General features: G+C 41.9%; 1 protein-coding gene across 8 annotated transcripts in view; it reads right to left on the reverse strand.

Moving 5' to 3' along the window:
* Window positions 1-24,763, reverse strand: part of ssbp2b (single stranded DNA binding protein 2b) — a 623,147-nt gene extending 598,384 nt beyond the window's left edge. For 2 of the 8 annotated variants that reach the window (XM_085989458.1, XM_085989445.1), the window contains exon 1: window positions 24,641-24,763. In XM_085989458.1, the coding sequence (XP_085845584.1) occupies window positions 24,641-24,696 (56 nt within the window). In that variant the 5' untranslated portion in view covers window positions 24,697-24,763. The other 6 variants (XM_085989423.1, XM_085989417.1, XM_085989438.1 and 3 more) reach the window with 4 other exon arrangements.
* Window positions 24,764-25,099: the final 336 nt, after the last annotated feature.

Consider the following 25,099-nt stretch of genomic DNA (forward strand, 5'->3'; position numbering starts at 1 on the left):
AACTCACCATCTTTCTCCAATACATTGGCCCTGAATTTGCAGTTAGAGACGTACCAGAAGAATACGCCACCGAACTGCAAAAAAAATCTGAACGTACCTGATGTCTCCGGAGCTTCAGACTTGCGCTCCTGGGCCTGCAAGTGTACGCTTGCGTAAAGGCCCATGGATCCCAGGGCGCATGCAGTTCGCAAGCGTCCATGGGATCACGTGGGCCAGGCCAACCAGTCAAAATGGGGGATTCCTATGATGCTTATGGGGATTCCATTTACGTACGGAATCCCCATTCGCATATTAGAAATCTCCAAATAAATAAGAATTCACACTACTTAAATAAAAAAATGTTTTCCTATGTTCAAAATTAATTAAAAGACCCTTTAACTAAGCACTTAAAGTAAAAATTAAATGTTTTGAAAAATAAATTTAAACATTTTAAAACAGGCCAAAATTTACCTAAACTAATTTTAAATGTATGTGAATGTTTAAATCATTTAAAAAATATTATTTTAACATCTATTTTAACCATTCTGCTGGTAAAAGAAGGCCTTACACCTGCTTTTACCAGGCGTAAGTGTTTCATGGGCATTTGCTGGCCAACACTGCGCCAACAAAAGTGATCTTATAGTGGGTGCAAAGGATCTGTCCAAGTGAAACTTGACAGATCCCAAGTTTCGGGTTTTCACGCATGCGCAGGGCCATTCTGAACACTTACGATGGTGTACGCCATCATCGGCCCCGTAAAATCCAGGCCATTGTTGGTGAGCACTTGCCCTATATAGCTTTCTCAGATGGACTTAGAGCTGATCCTCTCCAATCATGAAATCCTGGTTCTCTTAAACCATTTCTTTTCTTTCTGCGGTTTTGCAATCAATTGAGGTACAGAGCAAAAGTCATACTTAATCTGATTATAAACTTCCTTACAAAGATTTCTCACGTAACAGCAATTATCTTTCACACTTAAAAATCACAACCTCCCAATCATGTCTGGAGGACCATATATAAATCAAGACTGTTTGTAATTTAACAAACACTATTGCAGGTATCTGTATACAACTGTTAGCATAAAAAACTAATTAAACAAACTCAAAATCAGAGCATAAGCCTTCTGGTTCTCACAATGTTAGTCATTACAAAATAAATAATAGGACCCATTTTGACTCTGGTTACAAGAAGTTTAAAAAACACAGGAAAACAATCTTTCAGTTTTTCTCACATGGTGTAAGTCACAGCTGTCCTTCAGAACTTCACCCAAGTGATTATTTTTCATGGAGCCAAATCAGTGAATGCCAGCTCTTGTCCTTATTCAACACACACATGCACACTTTCCAGCACACGACATCATAGCCAGGTGTAGGCACCCTGACTGCACGTTTGCTGTATTTAGCTCCTGGGGTACTGAGGTCAATTGGTTTGCTCCTACTCCTGCCCAGCAGAGATCAGTTAACTCAGCACAGACTGGGGATCAAACCTAGGACCTTCTGGTCTGTGTCATACTTGGTAATCAGATGAATAGAACCTCTTGATGAAATAAACAACCTATATTAATTCATTAATAACAACAGAAAATGCTGGAAGTACTCAGCAGGCCAGGCAGAGAGAAACAGAGTTAATGGGCAGGATTTTCATTGGGCCGTGGAGGCGGGATTTGAGGCATGTGGGAGGTTAAAATCTCGAAATCGGGGGGCACGAACCCATCCCGCCCCCATGCCAGTTTCAAAGGAGGCGGATACCCGACCTGTGCTGGGACCCGCCTCCCCGAGGCGGGAAGGGGATTAGTGCCAATTAACTGCCTGTTAACAGGTAGTTAACAGGCAGTTTTTAGCCTAATCCCTATTTTTATTGCTGAAGTGTGGGATTCCCGACGGCTCCAAACCACGCCAAGTTAGCGAGGCGGGCCGTCGGGCTGAAGGACTTGGAGGGTTCGAGATGTCCGGTGTTCAGGTGAGTGATGGGTGCATGAGTGAAGAGGTAAGTGTGTTTGGTGTGTGTAAAGTGTTTAAAGAAGTTTTACTTACCTTTACAGCCTTCCTTCCTTCAGGTCTCGGGAGTCCCTCATCTCACCGGCACAGAAAGCAGAATGGCCGCGAGCTGTCAAAAGTTGCAGCATTCAGCTTTCTGTTCTGGAGAGATCTCTAAATCAGCCTGAGAGGAAGGAATTAACTTAGTGTACAGACTGTCAGTGTTTGATAGCTTCACAGAGTTGTCAAACGCTGATATTTCATCTGTCAAAAGCTCTTGACAGATGAAATGTCAATCTGTGACGTCACCTGTTGCCGGGTGACCCTTAATTGGCCTGCTGGGCGGGCTCAACAAGGTCAATCAAGTGAAAATTGCGTGGGTTGGCCACAACTCGATGGAGGCGGGACTACAACCCCGAAAGTTGTAGTCCCGCCTGTCATAAATCTCATCATCGAGAAACTACCTATGAAATAACACTGGACGGCCAGCTGGTGGCGCCGTCCAAGGAGTATAAATACTCGGGCGTTGGCCCCAGCTTTCCAGGGACATTTTGTAAGACAAGGAGCTAGTGGTTACAACTAGACCTCCATGTTCTGGAATAAGTTGATTAAAGCCTTGCTTTATGCTCAAACCAAGTGTGTAGTGAGTTTTATTACATCAATTTAATCAACTTGATATCGACTCCATGCTTTGGGTGATTTTGGGAACAGCCAGCTACGACTCGAACCGTAGAAGGGAACTCAGACAAGTAATTGATCCATCATGGAGAAACTACTCAGCCCCACCTGTCTTGACCTGGACCCGAATTCACTTATAGCTGCTAAGATATAGAAACACTGGTATCGTACTTTTAGCAACTTCCTCAGGGTGTGTGGTGAAAATGTTCCTGATAAATTAGAAATACTTGCTAATTACGTATCCCCTCATGTGTTTGATTATATCGAAGACTGTGTCGACTATGACGCCGCTATCCAAATACTGCAGCAGCTATATGTCAAGTCCCCAAATGAAATTTTTTCTCGGCATCTACTGGCCACAACTCGACAACAACTGGGGAATCACTTGACGAATTCCTTCAGAAACTTCACAGGCTCAGCAAGGGTTGTAACCTTAAAGCTGTTACAACTGAGCAGTACCAGGAGGAGTTAATTCGTGATTCCTTTATTAATGGGATTGCGTCTCCCTTCATACGTCAGCGTCTGTTGGAGAATAAAACCCTCAAGTTACAGGCTGCCTATGACCAGGCATGTTCTCTGGACTTAGCAAAGAGGAATGCAGACACCTATCTTTTACCATGTGCACGGGCTGCTGCTATCTCTTTTAGTGACTCTTTCAATAGGCCTCGGGCGGAAGCCCTCATGGATGACGACTCCAACCCGGCTGATGACAACCCTACCCTAGAAACCTACACTGATGACGACCCTGCCCTAGCGGCATCTTGGCAATCTGGAAGGAAGTGTTTCTTCTGTGGAGGAACGTTCCATTATAGGAAATTTTGTCCTGCCCGTAACGCGACCTGCAATCATTGCAGCAAGAAAGGTCACTTTTCTAAGGTATGCCAGTCAAGAACCGCTGTTAGTAAGAAAGGCCACTTTTCTAAGGTATACCGGTCGAGAGCTCCTGTTAGTTTTGCAGCTATTATCTATAAAACTACTCCTCCCCCAAGAGCCACTATTAAGGTTACAGCTGCAATCTATAAAACTGCTCCTCCCCCAAGAACCACTACTAAGGTTACAGCTGTCAAGGGTAAAACTGCCCCTCCTCCCATCACAGCTGTTTTTCCCCAAAGTCTGTCCCATGCAGCCACGAAGGTTTCGATAAATGGCAAATTTTGAGTGCACTAATCGACTCATGCAGCTCTGACAGCTTCATTAGTGAGCGGGCTGACAGTAAGTTAAAATTGCGTATTTACCCCTCGGACAGGGAAATTGCAATGGCTCTGACGACACTGACCACCAATTCTTCCGGCTTTTGTCTTGTCGACCTTATTCTCAATGGCCACACTTATTTCTCCACCCGGCTCGGGGTGCTCAAGAACCTATGCAGTGATGTGCTCCCGTGACAGGATTTCCAGAAACAACACAAAAGACTCACTTTTGAGTTTGGAGAGTCAAAGCCGGAGTTTACTATTTCCAAAGTACCATTTTGTGCACTTTCGGCGGCTTCGCACAACGAGCCCTCCTTGTTTGCCAATCTTTCCCCCCGATGTAAGCCCATAGTCACTAAATCATGACGTTTCAGCCGAGATGATCGAGCCTTTATCGAGGCAGAAATCTCTCGCCTTCTAGCTGACGGTATCATTGAGCCATGTTCATCTTCCTGGCGAGCTCAAGTCATTGTTGTTAAAAATCCTCTGAAGCAACACAAGAAACATCTTTGCATCGATTACTCGCAAACTATTAACCAGTATACCGACCTGGATGCCTACCCACTACCACGCATCGATGACATGGTCAATAACCTTGCCAACTACAAGGTATTTTCAACTTTTGATTTAAAGAGCGCATATCATCAAGTACCGTTAAAGGACTCTGACAAAAAGTATACGGCCTTTGAGGCCAATGGTCGGCTTTACCAGTTTTGTCGCCTTCCATTTGGGGTCACCAATGGGGTGGCCGTCTTTCAACGGGCAATGGATAGCCTAGTCAAACAGGAGAACTTAACGGACATTTTTCCATATCTAGATAATATCACCATTGCTGGTCATAACCAGAAGGAGCATGATGCCAATCTCCAGAAATTTTTTGACGTTCTTCGTCGCCGCAACTTAACCTTAAATGAGTCCAAATCTGTGAAATCAGTACCATCAGTCAACATCCTTGGCTACTGGGTGGGCAACGGTGTCATCAAACCGGATCCGGAGCGACTTTGTCCGCTTCAGGAGCTCCCTCCCCCTACGAATCTCGGCTCTCTTCGTCGGGTACTCGGCATGTTCGCCTATTATGCGAAATGGATACCCCACTTCTCCGACAAGATCCAGCCCCTGCTTCACGCAAAGTCTTTTCCATTGGAGGCAACGGCTATTTCAGCTTTCAACCTCAAGCGACAACTGGAAAAAGCCACGCTTCGTTCCATTGATGAAAATCTTCCTTTCGTGGTCGTGTGCGATGCATCGGATGTGGCGATCTCTGCTACCTTGAATCAAGGTGGTCGACCTGTTGCATTTCTGTCCAGAACTATGCAGGGTAGCGAGCTCCATTATCCTCCTGTCGGGAAGGAGGCTACGGCCATCATCGAAGCGGTACGTAAATGGAGTCATTTTCTCGCTCGTCGCCATTCACACTTATAACCGATCAGCGTTCCGTGGCCTTTATGCTGGATAACCGGAAATGCACTAAGATCAAGAATAACAAAATACAACTCTGGAGGATGGAATTGGCTGCCTTTGGATACACCATACATTATCGACCCGGCAAAGAGAATGTGGCTCCGGATACCCTCACGCAGGCATTCTGCTCTTCTATGTCAACTTCGACTCTGGCGGATCTTCATACTGACTTATGCCATCCTGGCCTTACCCGTATGTTGCACTTTGTGCGATCTAAAAATCTCCCATTTTCTACGGAAGATGTGAAAAGAAAATGCTCCTCCTGTAAAATTTGTGTGGAGTTAAAACCGCAATTCTTCCGTCCATCGGATGGCTCGCTCATACACGCTATGCAGCCTATGCAACGACTCAGCATTGACATTAAAGGGCCATTGCCTTCCTCAACGCGGAACACCTACTTACTGACTATGGTGGACGAATATTCACACTTTCCCTTTGCTTTCCCCTGTCCCAATATGCTTACTTCCACAGTGATCAAATGCCTTGATCAAGTCGTTTCCCTTTGCGGTACGGCCAATTTCATCCACTCTGATCAGGGTCCCTCCTTCATGTCAAGCGAACTCAAAAGTTATCTCTCCCAACGGGGAATCGCCACAAGTGAAACAACACTGTACCATCCCATTGGTAATGGACAGGTTGAGAGATACAACGCTATCATTTGGAACGCTGTTCGTCTTGCGCTGAGGTCACGCAATCTACAAGACCAGCAGTGGGAAACTATGCTCCCTGACACGTTGCATTCCATGAGGTCTCTCCTTTCTACTTCTACCAATGTCACACCTCACGAGCGATTCTTCAGCTTCCAGCGTCGGTTCACCCATGGGACGTCTCTACCATCATGGTTGGCAGCTCCTGGCCCTGCGCTGCTCCGAAGATTCGTCCGATCGTCAAAAACCGATCCTCTAGTCGACGAGGTAGAACTTACAGACGTCAACCCCACGTATGCCCACGTGCGGTACCCGGATGGCCGGGAGTCCACTGACTCGCTCCGGGACCTGGCTCCCTGTCCGGCCGGTTCCGTGGACCCGACTGATGGAGGGACCCGCGGGAATGAGGCCGACTCTCTGCGCTCCCCCAAGGATGACGCCCTACCTGGGACATCGAGGGATCTGCCGGCTGCCCCGATGGATCCGCTCGGGGTGCCGAGTGCTGACTGTGGGATGGCCACCCAGGCCAGGACGCCGGTCAATCTCCGGCTAACCAATGGGAGGTAGCCAGTTCTGCGCCTGTGGGGACCCACAACTGGAGTCACAATCTCCCCAGCCTCCCTCGGGTTGATCAGAGCAACACGGGCCCTGTCGATCCACCGGCACGATCAAGCGGCCCAGGGACCAAGACACAGTCCGGGGAGACGTGCCTTCTGGCCATAAACAAAAATCTAAAAGATTGCGGCTATTCGTGGTCCACCTAATCCGTTAAGAGGAAGTCGTCGGATTTCCAAATCTTTTAGGCAGGAAGAATGTCATAAATCTCATCATCGAGAAACTACCTATGAAATGACACTGGACGGCCAGCTGGTGGCGCCGTCCAAGGAGTATAAATACTCAGGCGTTGGCCCCAGCTTTCCAGGGACATATTGTAAAGACAAGGAGCTAGTGGATACAACTAGACCTCCATGTTCTGAAACAAGTTGATTAAAGCCTTGCTCTATGCTCAAACCAAGTGCGCAGTGAGTTTTATTATGTTGCCGCCTCCTACACGCCTCCAGAATCAAAATCCAGCCCAATGTTTCAGGTCTGGGACCCTTCATCAGAACTGGAAAAGGCTAGAGATGTAACAGATTTTAAGCAGGTGCAGAGGCAGGGAAAGGGGGAGGGGAGGGGAGGAAGGAACTTTCTGTGCTAGGGTAGGAGACAGGAGATTTTAAATGTTGCAAATGGGGATGGCAGAATCATAAACAGCCTGAAAAATGGGGGCAGGGGTTATAGTCTGAAATTGTTGAACTCAATGTTGAGTCCAGAAGGCTGTAAAGTGCCCAATTGAAAGATGAGGTGCTGTTCCTCGAGCTTACATTGAGCTTCATTGGAACAGTGCAAGAGGCCGAGGACCGAGAGGTCAGAGTGGGAGTGGAGCAGAGAATTAAAGTGACAGGCGACCAGAAGCTCGGGGTCACCCTTACGGACTGAACGGAGGTGTTCTGCAAAGCGGTCGCCCAATCTGCATTTGGTCTCCCCAATGTAGAGGAGACCGCATCGTAAGCAGCGAATATAGTATACTAAGAAGTACAAGTAAATCACTGTTTCACCTGGAAGGGGTTTTTGGGGCCCTGGACAGTGGGAAGGGAGGAGGTAAAAGGGCAGGTGTTGCATCTCCTATGCTTGCACGGGAAGGTGCCGGGCGAAGAGGAAGGGCTGTTGGGGGTGATTGAGGAGTGGACCAGGGTGTCGCGGAGGAATGCTGAAAGGGGAAGTGAGGGGAAGATGCGTTTGGTGGTGGGATCACGTTGGAGGTGGTGGAAATGGCGGAGGATGATCCATTGAATGTGGAGGCTGGTGGGGTGAAAGGTGTGGACAAGGGGAACCCTATCGTGGTTCTGGGAGGGAGGGGAAGAGGTGAGAGCAGAAGTGCGGGAAATGGAACGGACACGGTCAAGGGCCGTGTCAACCACAGTAGAGGGAAATCCTCAGTTGAGGAAAAAGGAAGACATATCAGAAGCACTGGTATGGAAGGTGGCATCGTCAGATCAGACGCGCGGAGACGGAGAAACTGGGAGAATGGAATAGAGTCCTTACAGGAAGTGGGGTGGGAGGAAGTGTAGTCCAGGTAGCTGTAGGAGTCAGTGGGCTTGTAGTGGATGTTTGTCGATAGCCTATCACCAGAAATGGAGAGAGAAAAGTCAAGGAAGGGAAGGGAAGAGTAGGAGATGGACCATGTGAAGGTGAGGGAAGGGTGGAAATTGGAAGTAAAGTGAATGAATTTTTCTAGTATCATGGCCATATTATCTGATCAAAACATTGTACTCCTGAGATACTTTTCTGAAGCTGAACTTGAACTAGTTTCTCAATTTCAAATGATCAGCTGTGAATGCTCTGAGTTAGTTGCTTCTCAATATGATGAAAAGTTGTCATGGGCGAAAAAATTAGAGGATTTCATCAAGTAAATTTTGACAGTCTTCTATTTTGCACCCACACCAGACACAAAAATGAGTGACTTTACACTTACAATCTGTGCTGGCACTAATACTCAGAAATTAAATTTAGATCCACTCTTTGTTGTGCTGCGGCCTGCCCAATTATCCAATATTTGCTGCACCCAGGCAACCAAGTGTGCCTGGGCACAGGTCTGGGAAAATCTCCTTTAGTGGCAAAGGGAGGTGATTGAATTTGCAATACAAAATTGTTTAATTTGTGCAGAAACATTTTTATTTATAATATTTGGAAATAAGCCTACTAAATAAAAATCCTACTGCTATATATTCTTAATTTTGATGGAAAATATTCTGACTTTTACTTCCCTCCACCCATTAAAAAGAGAATTTACCTGTCCATTTGAAAAAGAGAATTATGGTATTAACTGTCAACAGTTAATGTTCCTATGTAACAGCTGTCAGAATCTATTGGCATGCAATGATGGCTGCTTCAAATTAATGGAGTAAATGGATGGGCTGGAAAAAGGATAAAGAAAATGGAAAGCTGTACTCTCTATGCAAGGCACCTTGTATATATTCAGAAAGTTTAATTATTTTCTTCCTTCCCTTCCCTGCCTCTCCCACCACCACCCCCACCCCCCAGCAGAGAGAAGTAGCAAAGCAAAAGTAGCTTAACTACTTAGTTACATAAAATCTCCACTGATCACTAAAGGTTTTAGAAATTCAGACAGAACAGCAGGGAATGGGTATGTGGTGCAGAGATGGGAGCGGCACTTCGAAATTTGTATACAAGGGCAGAGGTAGGAAGAAGGAAATTAAACCATTTTGCAAACTATTTAATAATGTTTTACATTAATATCATCTCTATAAAAGTATAATCAAAGTATAAATAATAGCATTTTTAGTGTCGCAGATGCAACTGAATTTTTAATGACACTGGTGTAGAGTGGACAACTTATTAATGCAATACTGCCAGGTAATACTTTGACACTTCCAACAGAAAGGAAATGTTGCATTGGTTTCTATAGTTCAGCTTTAGATGTGAACATTTATCAAACACCAGCAGCTATTTATTCCAAAATATTTAAACGCACTTATCCTGGCATCATTGTTAAATTTCTAACAGACATATTTTCCACCCTTCACCTGCAAATACTTAAACACCTTAACAGAATTCTCCTGTAGTGTTTTTGTATGGCACACTGGAACAAATCAAAGATCATCATCATCACCCTTACTTCATTGGTAACCAGCAGGCAATTGCTTTCATAGAAAATGCTTGCCATTTATAGCAGAACACAAAAGATTTGGGAACTTTCAACCAAAGTAGGATTTTTTGGTATACTCTTATATGAAATATATTTGAAGTATGCCATTTCTAACTTTGTTCTCAAAAAAACCAACAGACCACATACAATTACAGAATGAAAATCCAGCTAAGGAAAAGAGATCAAGAAGAAAAATAATTAAAAATTAACCTAAAATAGGATAAATGCAGCAAAAACAACTAGCATTTGTCATTACAATCACAAAATATAGTAAAGCAAACATATTCTCACCCAATAATTTTGTGGCAAACAATGTCACATTGATTTATTCAAAATAGTAGATATTCAGCATTTCAGAAATAGTTAACACATTAGAGAATAATCGTGAAATATCCAACAATTTGCCGTTGAGTGATAGTACAATACAGTCATCCTAAGTTACATGGCCAGTGTTCATGGGCAGTAAGTGTGAGGAAAGCTTCCAGCTTCCAAAATGTTAACTCTTAAAAAGGAACATAGTCTAATGTCAGGAGTTCACTTAGCAATTTTGGTAAAAGTTTAAGACATTATTTTATTGAGATAGCAAGTTAGCAGTCAGACATACAACTGAAGAGTAACAGAACATGAATTTTAAATATTTACTCTATCGTGCCCACCTTCTCTTGAATTATTAATACTTTCTAAATAACTCTGTTCTGTAAACTCTAAAGCACATAACTACTTTCTTTATCTACTATTAAATTGTCAAAACCACACCCAGACAGCCTCTTCAATAAACTGTTTCAGAACTATGATATTAAGGGCACATTTTTACAGTTTAGTGGCATAACTCTCTCCCACTCAAAACATTTGTCCGATTCCCTCCAATAGCTAATATTTTGATATCCAGTTAAATAATTGTCTATTTTTTAACCATACAAAAGTGAACAAGTCACACCCTTGCTAAGTGTCTTACTCTACTAACGGAAGTTAGAATATCACTTTTGCGTTGGTGCATGTGGTTTTGGTTGCAAACAGATGCTAAGTGACAGGGTAACTCAGGAGTCAGGTCTTGATCTAACATTGGAATGTACTAAACATAAGCGATGCAAGACCCACCCTCAGGGAGACAGTCTTCAGTGCACTGTAAAGCTGGGCTTAAAAAGTGCTCAAGCAGTCTGCTGGACATTTTAAAGTTATGGGCCTAGAAATTCACTGGCCTTAGCGCCGCTTTTGAGGCGCTAGAGGGCCAAGCGCCGAAGTTATGGCCAGTTTAGAAATTGACAGGGGCCCTAAATCGGCGTTAGGCCGGTAGCGCTGCGCCGGCACCGATGACGTCATCGGTGTGCGCAGCGTCCCGGTTGCCATGGTAACCCGCCCGAACTCGGAAATTGAGTTGCGGCCGCCTCGCCCGTGGCAGCCGCAAGCAACGTTCTGGCAGAGGTGCCTTACAGAACTTTGCGCCGGCGCATTAAAGGCCCCGCGGCGGCCGGCCGCTTTCCCGCCGGCCGCCTGGCCGCAGCTCCCTCCCCGGACTTCCCCCCCGCCCCCCCCGGAACAGAAGCAAGCCCGGCACTTGTCCGAGGTGCCGGGCTCATTTTTAAAAAGATTATCACGGGCCGCGGCCGGGTGCAGGCAGCTCCTCCTTAACGGAAGGAGGAGGCCTGCACTTCCCGAGCCTGCCGCACCGCAGCGGGCGCCGCAGCGCCGGAATAGCACCGCAATGCGGCGCGTGGCGCCAGTTTTGAGGCGCTGAGACCCCTCAGTAGCGCCGGCAGCCGTTTGGGCGCGGCGCTACTGAATTTTTGGCGCGCGCAGGGGGACTTAGCGCCGGCGCTAAAGCCCTCGCTGCGCCAAAACCGAATTTCTAGGCCTTACAGTCTTTGTATTAGGAGAAAGAAGATGTTGCCATTTGCACCCTCAAAATGTTAAACATTCACTGGCCAGAGAGCAGGACTCTACGCATGTGCAAAGAAACATACGATTATCTCTTCTGGCCAATAAAATGTAATTTGCCTTTAATATAACATGGGTCTTGATGGCTTCACTTAACACTCTGCAACTGCCAGATTCAGACCACTAATGCAGTATAACTGCAGGTTACATCACACTGATGTGAATCTCACCTCCTAATATGTATAGGCTTTAAAGTGGACAAGTAACAATGGAGATTATTGAAAACTGAAAATAGGAGGCATGCTTAATGTACATATATATTTGGCAATACTGATGTCCCTGTATGCTCACTAGGCAAGAAAGTTAAAATGATTCATGTAGACAACCAAACCAAACTGTGCAATATTCAGTAGCCTAAAGATTAGTTGCTTTATACCATGAAAGGCCCAGACCATTTTCTTGCTATAGTAAGAATATGGTTGTTCAGTTCAGAGAACAAAAGAACTTCAAATCCATTGACAGAATTTGGTTCTTTGAAAATTTACCACAAAAACTGTTTGCACAATTTTCACAAATGCAACTTACTCTCGGCACAAAATTATGGAACTGCTTTGGGGCTAGAAAACAACATTACAAGAGTTCCCTCTTAAATCTCAAGATGTTTCACTGTAAAACAATTGGATAGCTTCCCCCACATTCTATTGACCTGCAAATAACAAACATGGAAATAAGAAAACATACACATAAAAATCTTTGAAGATGACTTTAACTTACTTTGCAACAAACACAAAGTGGGCATATAGATTCACAAGAGCAAGAGCTCTTGTCATGAGATGCATTTGTCATGTTTGGTGGGAATGTGGAACTCACGGTCACATGGAGTGGTTGAAGCAGATATCATTAATGCATTGAAGGAGAGGCTTGATGCATACATGAGGGAGAAGGGAATAGAGGGACGGGGGCACGATGGGAAGAGGTAATTAAAGTGGGAGGAGGGTTGTGTGGACTATAAACACTGGCGTAGACCATTTGGGACAAATGAACTGTTTCTGTACTGTAGATTCCATGTAAGTGACATATGTGGTTCAATGGTCATCTGGATAGTAAGCAACATAAGTTTTTCTTTTAAACTGAATATTAAAAAAGCAGCTTTCTGTAAGAATACTTGATTTCTACAATAGATAAATGAAGTTCAAAATCTTCTGATAACACACATCATCTAAATGCTATAAATCAAATTATTTTTGCTAATTTCATGTCTGTAATTATCACCATTTTTCCTGCCTTCCTTCCTCCCTTAAAGGCATTGCTGGGCACCCTCCAGGGCCTCACCCAACTAGCCATTCTTCATTTGGGAACCTAGACAGTGACCATTAGTAGGCTATTCTATCACAGTGGCCTCACAGCCAAATCTAATGTTGTCGTCACCCAATGTCCACATGTGCACCTCCAACAAGGATCACTGGATAGTAATCTAACGCAGAAGCTCTGGCTTATTTTTCCTTCACTAACTGAAAGCATTGTGGCTAATTGTAGTATCCTAAATGCTGCCCAAGTATGATTAGCTAATACAGCACAAACCAGGCAATAAACTTAGGACCTTCCTATTCTGTATGTTCTAACTTGCTGAACCATCAGAGGAGCCCTAGTTATGAAAACTGCACTATTACAAGTGTTTTTATATCATTTATTACAAATTGACACCAAAATGGTCAGGAACAAGATTAGAACGATATGAATTATTTCAATATGCTTGTCTTCATGAAAATTTAGCTCCATGAAAGTTCCCCCATTTCTAGTATGAATCGGAAGTCCTCCATCCTATCAGTAAGGTATGGAGTAAAAAGTAAAGTACTAAAAAGGGAAAAAACAGGAACTAAGTGTTACAAAACATATTTGAAAGTTCTTTATCTGAATGCACGTAGCATTCGTAACAAAATGAATGAGTTAACGGCACAAATAATGACCTATGGGTATGATCTTGTGGCCATTACAGAAACATGGCTGCAGGGTGACCATGACTGGGAATTAAACATACCAGGTTATTTAACAATCAGGAAGGACAGGCAGGAAGGGAGAGGAGGTGGGGTGGCTATGTTAATAAAGGAAGGAATCACTATAATAGAGAAATGATATTGGGTCAAAGGAGCAGGATAGTGAAACAGTTTGGGTGGAGGTAAGGAATAATAAGGGGAAAAAAACACTAGTGGGTGTAGTCTATAGGCCTCCGAACAGTTGCAACTCTGTTGGACGGAGTATTAATCAGGAAATAGTTGAGGCTTGTAATAAGGGAACAGCTATAATTATGGGGGATTTTAATTATCATATTAACTGGACAAATCAAATTGGGCAGAGCAGCCTTGAGGAAGAGTTCATTGAGTGTATTAGGGATGGGTTTCTTGAGCAGTATGTAACTGAACCGACCAGGGGGCAAGCAACCTTAGATTTGGTCCTGTGTAATGAGACAGGATTAATTAAAAATGTCCTAGTAAAGGATCCCCTTGGAATGAGTGACCATAACATGGTTGAGTTCCATATTCAATTAGAGGGTGAGAAGGTTGGATCTCAAACAAGCGTGCTGAGCTTGAATAAAGGAGACTATGAAGGTATGAGAGCGGAATTAATTAGAGTGGACTGGGAAAATAGATTAAAGGGTAAGACGGTACATGACCAGTGGTGTACATTTAAGGAGTTATTTTACAACTTCCAAAAAAAATATATTCCACTGAGGAAAAAAGGGTGTAAAAGAAAAGATAGCCATCCGTGGCTAAGTAAAGGAATTAAGGATAGTATCCGACTAAAAACAAGGGCATATAAGGTAGCCAAATCTAGTGGGAGGATGGAAGATTGGGAAGTCTTTAACAGACAGCAAAAAATAACAAAAAGATTGATTAAGAAAGGGAAGATAGATTATGAAAGTAAATTAGCAAAAAATATAAAAACAGATAGTAAAAGTTTCTATAGTTATATAAAAAGAAAAAGGGTGGCTAAAGTAAATGTTGGTCCCTTAGAGGATGAGACCGGGAAATTAATGGTGGGAAACATGGAGATGGCAAAAACACTGAACAATTATTTTGTATCAGTCTTTACAGTAGAGGACACTAAGAATATCCCAACACTGGACAAACAGGGGGCTCTAGGGGGGGAGGAACTAAATACGATTAAAATCACTAAGGAAGTGGTACTTGGTAAAATAATGGGACTCAAGGCGGATAAATCCCCTGGACCTGATGGCTTGCATCCCAGGGTCTTGAGGGAAGTAGCGGTAGGGATTGTGGATGCATTGGTAATAATTTTCCAAAACTCACTGGACTCAGCAAAGGTCCCAGCAGATTGGAAAACTGCTAATGTAACACCCTTATTTAAAAAGGGTAGTAGGCAGAAGGCTGGAAACTATAGACCTGTTAGCCTAACATCTGTGGTTGGTAAAATGTTAGAGTCCATTATTAAGGAGACAGTAACGGGACATTTGGATAAACATAATTTAATAGGGCAAACTCAGCATGGTTTCATGAAGGGGAAGTCATGTTTAACAAATTTGCTTGAGTTTTTTGAGGAAGTAACATACAGGGTGGATAAAGGGGAACCAGTGGACGTAGTGTATTTAGACTTCCAAAAGGCATTTGACAAGGTGCCACACAAAAGATTATTGCTCAAGATAAAAAATCACGGGATTGGGGGTAATATTCTGGCGTGGGTGGAGGATTGGCTCTCTAACAGAAAGCAGAGAGTTGGGATAAATGGTTCGTTCTCAGATTGGCAACCAGTAACTAGTGGTGTTCCGCAGGGGTCAGTGCTGGGTCCCCAACTCTTTACAATCTATATTAACGATTTGGAGGAGGGGACCGAGTGTAACATATCAAAGTTTGCAGATGATACAAAGATGGGAGGGAAAGTAGTGAGTGAGGAGGACATAAAAAACCTGCAAAGGGACATAGACAGGCTAAGTGGGCAGAGATTTGGCAGATGGAATACAATACTGGAAAGTGTGAGGTTATGCACTTTGGCAGGAAAAATCATAGAGCAAGTTATTATCTTAATGGCAAGAAACTGGAAAGTACTGTAGTACAAAGGGATCTGGGGGTCCTGGTGCACGAAACTCAAAAAGTTAGTATGCAGGTGCAGCAAGTGATTAAGAAGGCCAATGGAATGTTGGCTTTTATTGCTAGGGGGTTGGAATATAAAAACAGGGAGGTATTGCTGCAGTTGTACAAGGTATTGGTGAGGCCGCACCTGGAATACTGCATACAGTTTTGGTGTCCATACTTAAGAAAAGACATACTTGCTCTCGAGTCAGTACAAAGAAGGTTCACTCGGTTAATCCCGGGGATGAGGGGGTGGTCATATGAGGAGAGGTTGAGTAGATTGGGACTCTACTCATTGGAGTTCAGAAGAATGAGAGGCGATCTTATTGAAACATATAAGATTGTGAAGGGGCTTGATCGGGTGGATGCGGTGAGGATGTTCCCAATGATGGGTGAAACTAGAACTAGGGGGCATAATCTTAAAATAAGGGGCTGCTCATTCAAAACTCAGATGAGGAGAAACTTCTTCACTCAGAGGGTGGTAGGTTTGTGGAATTTGCTGCCCCAGAAAGCTGTGGAAGCTACATCATTAAATAAATTTAAAACAGAAATAGATAGTTTCCTAGAAGTAAAGGGAATAAAGGGTTACGGGGAGCGGGCAGGAAATTGGACATGAGTCTGGGTTCGGAATGGTCATGGCCCTGTGGGTAGTGGAGCGGGCCCAGGGGCCGTGTAGCCTTGTTCTGCTCCTACTGTGTTCTAATTCTGTTAGATTTCAGGAGATGGTTTTATTCCTGTTCCTGGCTGGGGTGGAGATCGCCTTTACAGAAGGTAAGTACTGTAGAAAATATAGGGACAGAGTGATCTCCTGGAAGAATTTCGATCGCCTAGATGGGTCGGAGAGGAATTTCCCAGATTTTTTTCTCCCAAATTGGCCATTGGGTCTTTATCTGGTTTTTCGCCTCTCCCGGGAGATCACATGGGTTCGGGTGGATGCAGAGTGATAGAAGATTTGAGGTTAGGATCAGATCAGCCATGATCTTATTGAATGGTGGAGCAGGCTCGAGGGGCCGATTGGCCTACTCTTGCTCCTATTTCTTATGTTCTTATGTTCTTATGTAATAGAGCCAGAACAAAATCGATGGTATGAAAGGAGAGCTGGTACATTTTAGCAAACAAAGTCTCTTCAGAAACCTCAATGTGATTTTATTTTTTAAAGCAATACAAGTGTTTCAAACCTAGCTTTTGCAGAGGGAACAAACACTTTTTGAATTTCATAGTCTGTAATTTACAGGTTTCACTATATATTGCAGGTTAATATGAAATATTAGCATTAGATTATAACGTATTAGAGGACCAGACTACATCCACTTGCTGTTTAAGTACATTCACAACATTCCCAGCAGTTTTAGCAAACTACCAAAATTACAGAAAGTACAACTTCATAACATTACAGGAGGACATGGAGCTTAATAGTATAGTGCTTTAAAAAAAACAATTTGTGCCAAATGGCACTACTGCCAAGTGAATACGCACGCATGTGTGTATTTCTGTGTGCACGGCGCGTGTGCGCTGCTTGAGTGGAGATAAACCACAGAAGATTCAATCATCTATGAAAGAATCTATGAAAATCAATGGATTTTCTACGCTCCTAATAGATTTTTCTACTTGGGAATTAGTCACAGATGTTATTCCTGCCAAGGGGCAAATCCCAAATGTTTAGGGATTCTGGAGAAGAGGCATAATTTCTAAAAGTAGCCCAGAGAGTACACATTTTTGACCTGACTTTGTATGCTCTGGTGAATCCAGTAATATTATGTAGTCCTAATGAGAAAAAATTAGGTTGGAACTAGAGGGCTTCATTTGTATCCAAGCATGTACCCTACAACAAGAAGTTCCCAGTCAATTTTCTAAACTAGGTAAGTCTGTAGGATACCTAGATAACAAATAATTCCAAGGTCAAAACAATAGAACAGAATTAATATGTCCTCATTTTGGAAAGTATAAAATAACAATCAAAACAAATTCCAAAAATGCCACTTCCACCAAAGAGATAGCAACTAGATAAAAGGACCAAATGATCTAACATTGCCACTACAGCAGCCAGAATGTCTCAGAGGGCAAAGGAGCTGATTCTCCTACCTGGGACAAAGGCTCTTGGGGTCCCTGAAGGATGCACTATGTTTACAAGACTAATCACATTTGGAATCCAAAACAAATACTGTCTAGCATTTTTCAGGACACTTATTTCATATTATGATTTTGTATCTGGTTCCATTTTCATAACGTAACATTAACGGCTACAAGAATTTTCTAAAAGAAGAGAAAAATATCGTTGACTTTTGGTTCCATCTTATACCTTTGCGTAAGTTAATAGGTAACATTTATTTTCTACATTCAGTACGACATTATTTTTATTCTACAAATAAAATTGTTACAATTATTGTAAACTAGATATCAAATTTAAATGCAATATATGAGTGGGATTTTGGTTCCAAAGAATCTTAAAGGTACAATTCAATTTCTGGTTCAACAGTAGAACCAGTCATCTGCATAAATGCCAAAGCTGGAATTAACAGTGGAGAAAAGAATACTGATACAAAGCTAAGCAGCAATGTGGAGCTTAAAACCATGCTTGTTAGGATTTGACCTCTCGAACACCCAAAACCAGAATATATATAGAACCATAAATAACCTGGTATCTCAGTACAACATTTTTAATCGTTAGTCACATGATATAGTATCATGCAACTGCTAATGTTACGATGCTTAGAACTGATGTTAGTTTACATCAAACATTACTTTCAAAGGCAGTCCATATAAACTAAATTTATCTCCTAGTTATTTATTACTATGACTGTGTAGACCATTGTCCTGAAAAGACAACTACAACTATAAGATAAAATCACACTACAATATTTGAGTCATCTCCCCCAAATACCAGTAAATCAAATGATGCAAATTAAGCATTTTTAAAACAATGGCAAAAGACAGCTACATTTCCTCAGTTTTGGGGAAAATATTTTCAAAGCTATTCCTTCACATCCCAAAAAAGCACCTAAGCACTTTATTTATAGTCGTTTAAACTAGGTGGACTTTTTCCCCTCTTGCATCACTGGTGGATCCTTCAAGCCTGTTATCAGTAGAATGTAGACCACATTTGCTGGACATGGTAGATTACTTGCAGTTACAGTAAAGGATTTGATAACACCTTGTTGTACACATAATGGAAATCTCAATTTGCATAGTGTTTTGAAACACATTAAAACACACACACCTAAGAAGTTAAAGACAATTTGGGGAAAAAATGGACCTCTAGGCTCTAGTTATCCTAGTAAACACACTAACATTTAATTATTCCACATTGTGCCTGAACCAATTTATAATAACTTGCATTTATATAGCACCTTTAACATAGAAAAAAGCAACCCAAGGGAATTCACAGAGAAATAATCAGACAAAAATAGATGCTGAGCCAAAGGAGATATTAGAATGGGTGATCAAAGTGGTGGATTTTAAAGAGGGTCTTAAAGGAGGAGAGGGTGGTGGAAATTCAAAAGGAGTTTAGGGAGGTATTTTCAGAGCGTACAGCCCAGGCAACCAATGGTGGGGCAAAGGGGGGGAGTGGTAGAGAAGAAGCCAGAGTTAGAGGAATGGTGAGTTTTTTTGGGGGGGTGAGTTTTAAGGCTGGAGGAGGTTAGAGAAAGGGATGGGTGAGGTCATGAAGTGATTTAAACACAAGGGTGAGAATTTTAAATTGGAGTTGTGGGGAGCCGGTCACCAATGTAGGTCAGAGCAGGCAGGGGTGCTGGGTGAGTAGGACTTGTTGTGGGATAATGATATGCGTAGCAGAGGTTTGGATGAGCTGACGTTTATGGAGGATGGATAATGGGAGGCTGGCCAGACAACATTGGGACAGTCGAGTCTGGTGGGGACAAAAGGCATGGATGAGGGTTTCAGTATCAAATAGGCTGAGGTCGGTGTGGAGGTCAGTGGTGTGATGGAGGTGGGAGGAACTTACTAAACAATATGAGAAAATAGGCTGAGGTCGGTGTGGAGGCCAGTGGTGTGATGGAGGTGGGAGGAACTTACTAAACAATATGATCAAATAGGCTGAGGTCGGTGTGGAGGCCAGTGATGTGATGGAGGTGGAAGGAACTTACTAAACAATATGAGAAAATAGGCTGAGGTCGGCGTGGAGGTCAGTGATGTGATGGAGGTGGGAGGAACTTACTAAACAATATGATCAAATAGGCTGAGGTCGGTGTGGAGGCCAGTGATGTGATGGAGGTGGGAGGAACTTACTAAACAATATGATCAAATAGGCTGAGGTCGGCGTGGAGGCCAGTGAGGTGATGGAGGTGGGAGGAACTTACTAAACAATATGAGAAAATAGGCTGAGGTCGGTGTGGAGGCCAGTGGTGTGATGGAGGTGGGAGGAACTTACTAAACAATATGATCAAATAGGCTGAGGTCGGCGTGGAGGCCAGTGAGGTGATGGAGGTGGGAGGAACTTACTAAACAATATGAGAAAATAGGCTGAGGTCGGTGTGGAGGCCAGTGATGTGATGGAGGTGGGAGGAACTTACTAAACAATATGAGAAAATAGGCTGAGGTCGGCGTGGAGGCCAGTGATGTGATGGAGGTGGGAGGAACTTACTAAACAATATGAGAAAATAGGCTGAGGTCGGCGTGGAGGTCAGTGATGTGATGGAGGTGGGAGGAACTTACTAAACAATATGAGAAAATAGGCTGAGGTCGGTGTGGAGGCCAGTGATGTGATGGAGGTGGAAGGAACTTACTAAACAATATGATAAATATTTTATCAATACCCATATACTGTAGAACACAACTGCAGAATACGCAACAAGTTTACAGCATACTGCACGGAGTCTCTTGTCCTGCACAGGTCTCAGGTAGCCAACAGAACTGCCTAAACATGTCACACTCATTTAAATAACTTGTTCAATAGAAACCACAGAAAAAATCAATAGTCATTTTTTGAATTACTCAACTCTGAAAGGTATGAAAATGTATTTTATACAGTGGGTTACATTTTATATTTGTACATTGTGAGTAACACAATTAATATCAGTCACCATCAAGAGAAACAAGAGTAGAATCCACTAAATTTGTTTGTAATATAAATTGCCTTTAATTACTTACTTTTAGTTTATTAAAACTTCTAGCAGGACTTTGCAAAGTCGTATATTGTACTGCGCCCAGTGCATTAATAAAATAAGCAGCAGCGCCACTGATCTGCCCAAGAACCATAATCACTGTATACACTTTCACATTCAATAAATAACCATAGTGCAGTGGAACCCTGTTACAGTCACTTACAAGGTCCCTCCTCTGCAACATTCAAATATGTAAGATACCTCCTCTGTTGTGGTATTCTAAATTGACCTCAAGCCTGGTAACTCATATCTAACTTATTGGGCAACATAGAGTTTAGGTAACACAGTAACTGTACTAGTTTTTAAAAAATACATCACAGATGTATTAAGCACTTCTCACTGATCCAAAAGGTTTTATTTTACAAAGTACCAAACCACTTCCCATTCATTTCCCACGCAAATTTTACAAACCAAAACTTATTGCACATTTAAATGGAGAACTCCATTCACTTCAATGACCAAACAATACTAACATTTTATAAAGCAAGAAATTTCTACATTTACTAATATTTCTCAGTAATCCCTTTATCATTGCTTCATATGGCTGGTTAGAGGAATTAGGAGAACAGACTTTTTAGTCCAGAACTCACTGTTGACGATTAGTGGAGGAACGCCTAACACATTTGCATGAAATTCCTCTGCCAGCTATTTTAATGGAACTGTTTTCTCTTTTAAGTGCGTTAATGCCTCTGTTAAAATAGTGGACAGAAGAATGTCAGACAGTCATGTTAAGTGTTTGTCCATCAACATGACCAACAGTAATTTCTATCCTTTTGCACAGAATTGTCTTGTAATATCACTGGCACAGAACCATGAAGTTCTTGTGAACACAGACAGTTACTCATTTAGATTATACAGATATATGCTACATCATAGACTTCGATCTACTCAAGTACTACTAGTAAATGTTTCTTGGAGCTACCATTCAAATGCTAAATCAAGGAAGTGTAAAATGCCAATTAAATGGTAACGATTGTGTAAATAAACTCTTCCAATTGGACCAGTCCAATGCCTTGCTACTCTATCACAGGGCTCCTAAGGTTTTACTCACATGACAGTTCTGGAAGCCCAGAACTGAACAGTATAAATGAATGGCTACGAGCACAATTCTACTTTATTACCACTAGGCTGCAATTTCATAATCCCACAGGAAATGTCTGCACCCAAGCTTCCTCCAATCAGCACTCATGATGAAACTGATGGTCGACAATCCTTAATATACCAATATCTTCCTTTATGGCATTTGCGAATTGCATCTCAGTTCAATAACTGAAGTGGCGATTAACTTTGGAGTGGCTTTTATTTTGGTGTACAGATACGAGCTACTGTACACAATTTAACCTGTAAAAATGTATTTCCAAAGTAGAAGTATCCTCTATTTTTTCCTTTTTTATTAATATTGATCCATGCATGCCAAATTTGAAAAGAAAGGTTTTCATGGGTAGTTTTCTTTAGATTGTATCTGTACATAGAAAATTGTTAATTACATGGAATTATCATTTTAGCTGCTAAATCCAGATACACAATATCAATAAAATATCTTGTATAGCTACTGTAAAGAAACACATTAAAAGATATTGTGTGTTGTAGGTGGTTTTAGTTTAGGCTCCATGACAAAGTAATTGCTTAGTCAACTGGCGGTGCTCTCATTACTAGACTAGAGGTTATGCGTTCCATGATGTCACTGCTCCAAAACACAGCATGTTGTTGTCATAACTGTATCATCATCTCCATGACTGACAGCCAGTCTTGCATATCAAATGTAAACAGCATCTTTGTTTACAAATGTTAAAGCTTTAACTCTTACAAACATCAAATGAATTTTAAGAGGATTTTGTTTCCTTACCACCTCATAATCTTATAAATTCATTTTTCATTTCTGCAATTAAAACATCTGTTGGAATAATGCATATTTCAGCAAAACATAAAACTGTATTATGAAAGTAATAGTTAATAGAGGTCTCACAAGTGAGGTAACTGGTAAGTTCACAACTATTTGTGAATGAGATATGGTCTTCCAATGAGAAAATCATATATATCATAGGTTTCCATTCTAGATCTGAAAAAAGTTGCTGTTATTCAATAAAATTAATATATAATTATATTTTTCCTTAATACATGTTAGTATCAAAAAGTCACATATATTAGTAAACAAAGACAAACTTTAAAAAAGCACATTTTTAATTTACAGAAAACACTTTAGTTTCACAATCAACCTAGAGTTGACAAACACTGGAATTGTACATAGCATAACTATTCATTGAGCAATTTATATAAGGTTTCATTTGGAAAGCAGCACTTTAGAAACTTAAATGCAATCGCTGTAATTTTGCATTTACTGACATTACCAGCTTTTTATTTATTACATTGTTTTAAGTTTGGTACGTTTCAAATTTGAGCAAATAAAATACAGACAACACAGACAGTCCTAACTAAGAGTAATGTCTTATTACCGCAAGCCAAAATAGGGGTTACACTTCAACGTGTTTCTTACAAGCAGCATGACGACTACAACTTTAAACACTACATAGTTCAGTGTATAAATAAACCACAAAAGCAAAAAAGATTTGTGTCCTACCTTTCAAAAAATGCAATGATCCTCTTAAATAAGCACGTAATAAATTACACTAGCACTTTTTGCAAAGTTGTATTGTTCTTAATTACAAGAACTGCTATTAAAGACTCGTTTTATTGGATTGCTTGCACTTACTACACAAGTAGAAAACAATAACATTACAGTTATGTTCTTGCTTCAAACCGATACTAATATGCAGCTAAATGCGATTTGAATGAGTAATTCAAAGTAAATGGCTATTATTTATTTTAATTAAAAAGTTACAGATGGCAGATTACATTCACTTGTTTTCTTCTTCCATGGTTCCCCTAAAGCAGCGTGGTGTACGAGACTCAGTTCAATGCAACTTAAAGACTTGGCTGCTCACTCGCTCAGAATGCTAGTATTGTTTGCCAACAAATAAAAACACATTTATAAAATTCTGAAACATATGATTAAAACCAAGGAAATCCCCGATTCCAAGTATTTCAAGGCATCGGATAGTTTTGCCTTAGCTGAAAAAAATCTAAATCCACTAATGCCAAATAAGCGAAATAATGTAAAACAAAATGTGTAGCTTGTATGTGTTTTTATTACTCGTCGCATTACCAACATGACTTTTCCAGTTCACTGAACAGCATCTTGTATACGGCGATCTAGTAGAGAGCAGTAACAGCTAGTTGTGTCCTAACTCCGACAGAGTGATAATATGGATGAAAATATTTATTGAACTAATATATGTTTCCAAACTTTCCTTCCACCATACTAATATTACTACTATTGCTTAGGTCGTTAATCTGCATTTTCCATCGAGAACAATATATTAACTTTCAGAACTGTAACTAGTATATCTTTTTTAGCATAGGATGCTATTACGGTATAAAATGAAGCATTTATTGTCTACGCCTTTTCCCTCATACCTTTTTTGAAGTCTATTTTGCCTTGCCCTTTCTACCACTTTTTACAATTCCTGGGCTAAGTTCATCCTGCACCTCAGTACAGTAGCTCTCCTCCTCTCTGACTTGCAAAAAAGTGTAAATAACCCATTGTGCAGAGTGCTAGAACACCAGAACAAACCCCAAGGAAACCGGTACAACTTATTTTACTGCTTTTTCCATCAATATATTTTACTTTTTTTTGGTAGCAGCACTTCTATGACCCCCCACAAAGCAGCACCCTGTACCCAATGTGCTAGTAGCAGGAGAACAGCAGCTAGTTCTTGTCCTGAGTCAACTGAGTGTCAGAATTAACTTAATGTTTTCACACAAACCCCACAGTCCCGAGTTTGACATCTCACTATACCATTCCGGACCCGCCGGAGATGAATCCGGGGTCGGTTTGCCCGTAAAAGCTGAGGTAAACTTACTTTTCCCTGGCTTGGCTGTCAGAAGGTACAGTGTTACTCTTGCCTTTGGCGTACATGCTTGAAGAGCTGGATTGTCACGCACCTGTCAAGCCATCAGGTCCCGGGAACAACCCCGTCACCATAGCGACAAAACGACGGCCCTCCGCCATTGGCTGGCGCCAGAGTAGGGACCGCCCCTTCGCTATGGTTACCGGATGACTGACAGGCCCGATTGGCTGGGTGAGCGGCTCCTTCTCTTTGGGGGAGTTTGAAACCGTTGAAGTTCGGATTTTTGAAAAAAAAGGCCCGGCTGTTCTAGTGAACGGCTCCGACTCCCCTGCACGGGCGGAGCAGAAAACCTGGACTGGATTCTTAACCAAAAAAGCAATTGATACTGTATCCGAGTGCGTTATTTGACTTATGCATAGACTTTATGTCCACAAAAAGAATTTTTAAAAATGTTACATGGATTATACCTAA

The sequence above is a fragment of the Somniosus microcephalus genome, chromosome 1 (assembly GCF_052327205.1).
Source record: "Somniosus microcephalus isolate GS21.2 chromosome 1, FLI_Smic_1.0, whole genome shotgun sequence".
Lineage (NCBI taxonomy): Eukaryota > Metazoa > Chordata > Chondrichthyes > Squaliformes > Somniosidae > Somniosus > Somniosus microcephalus.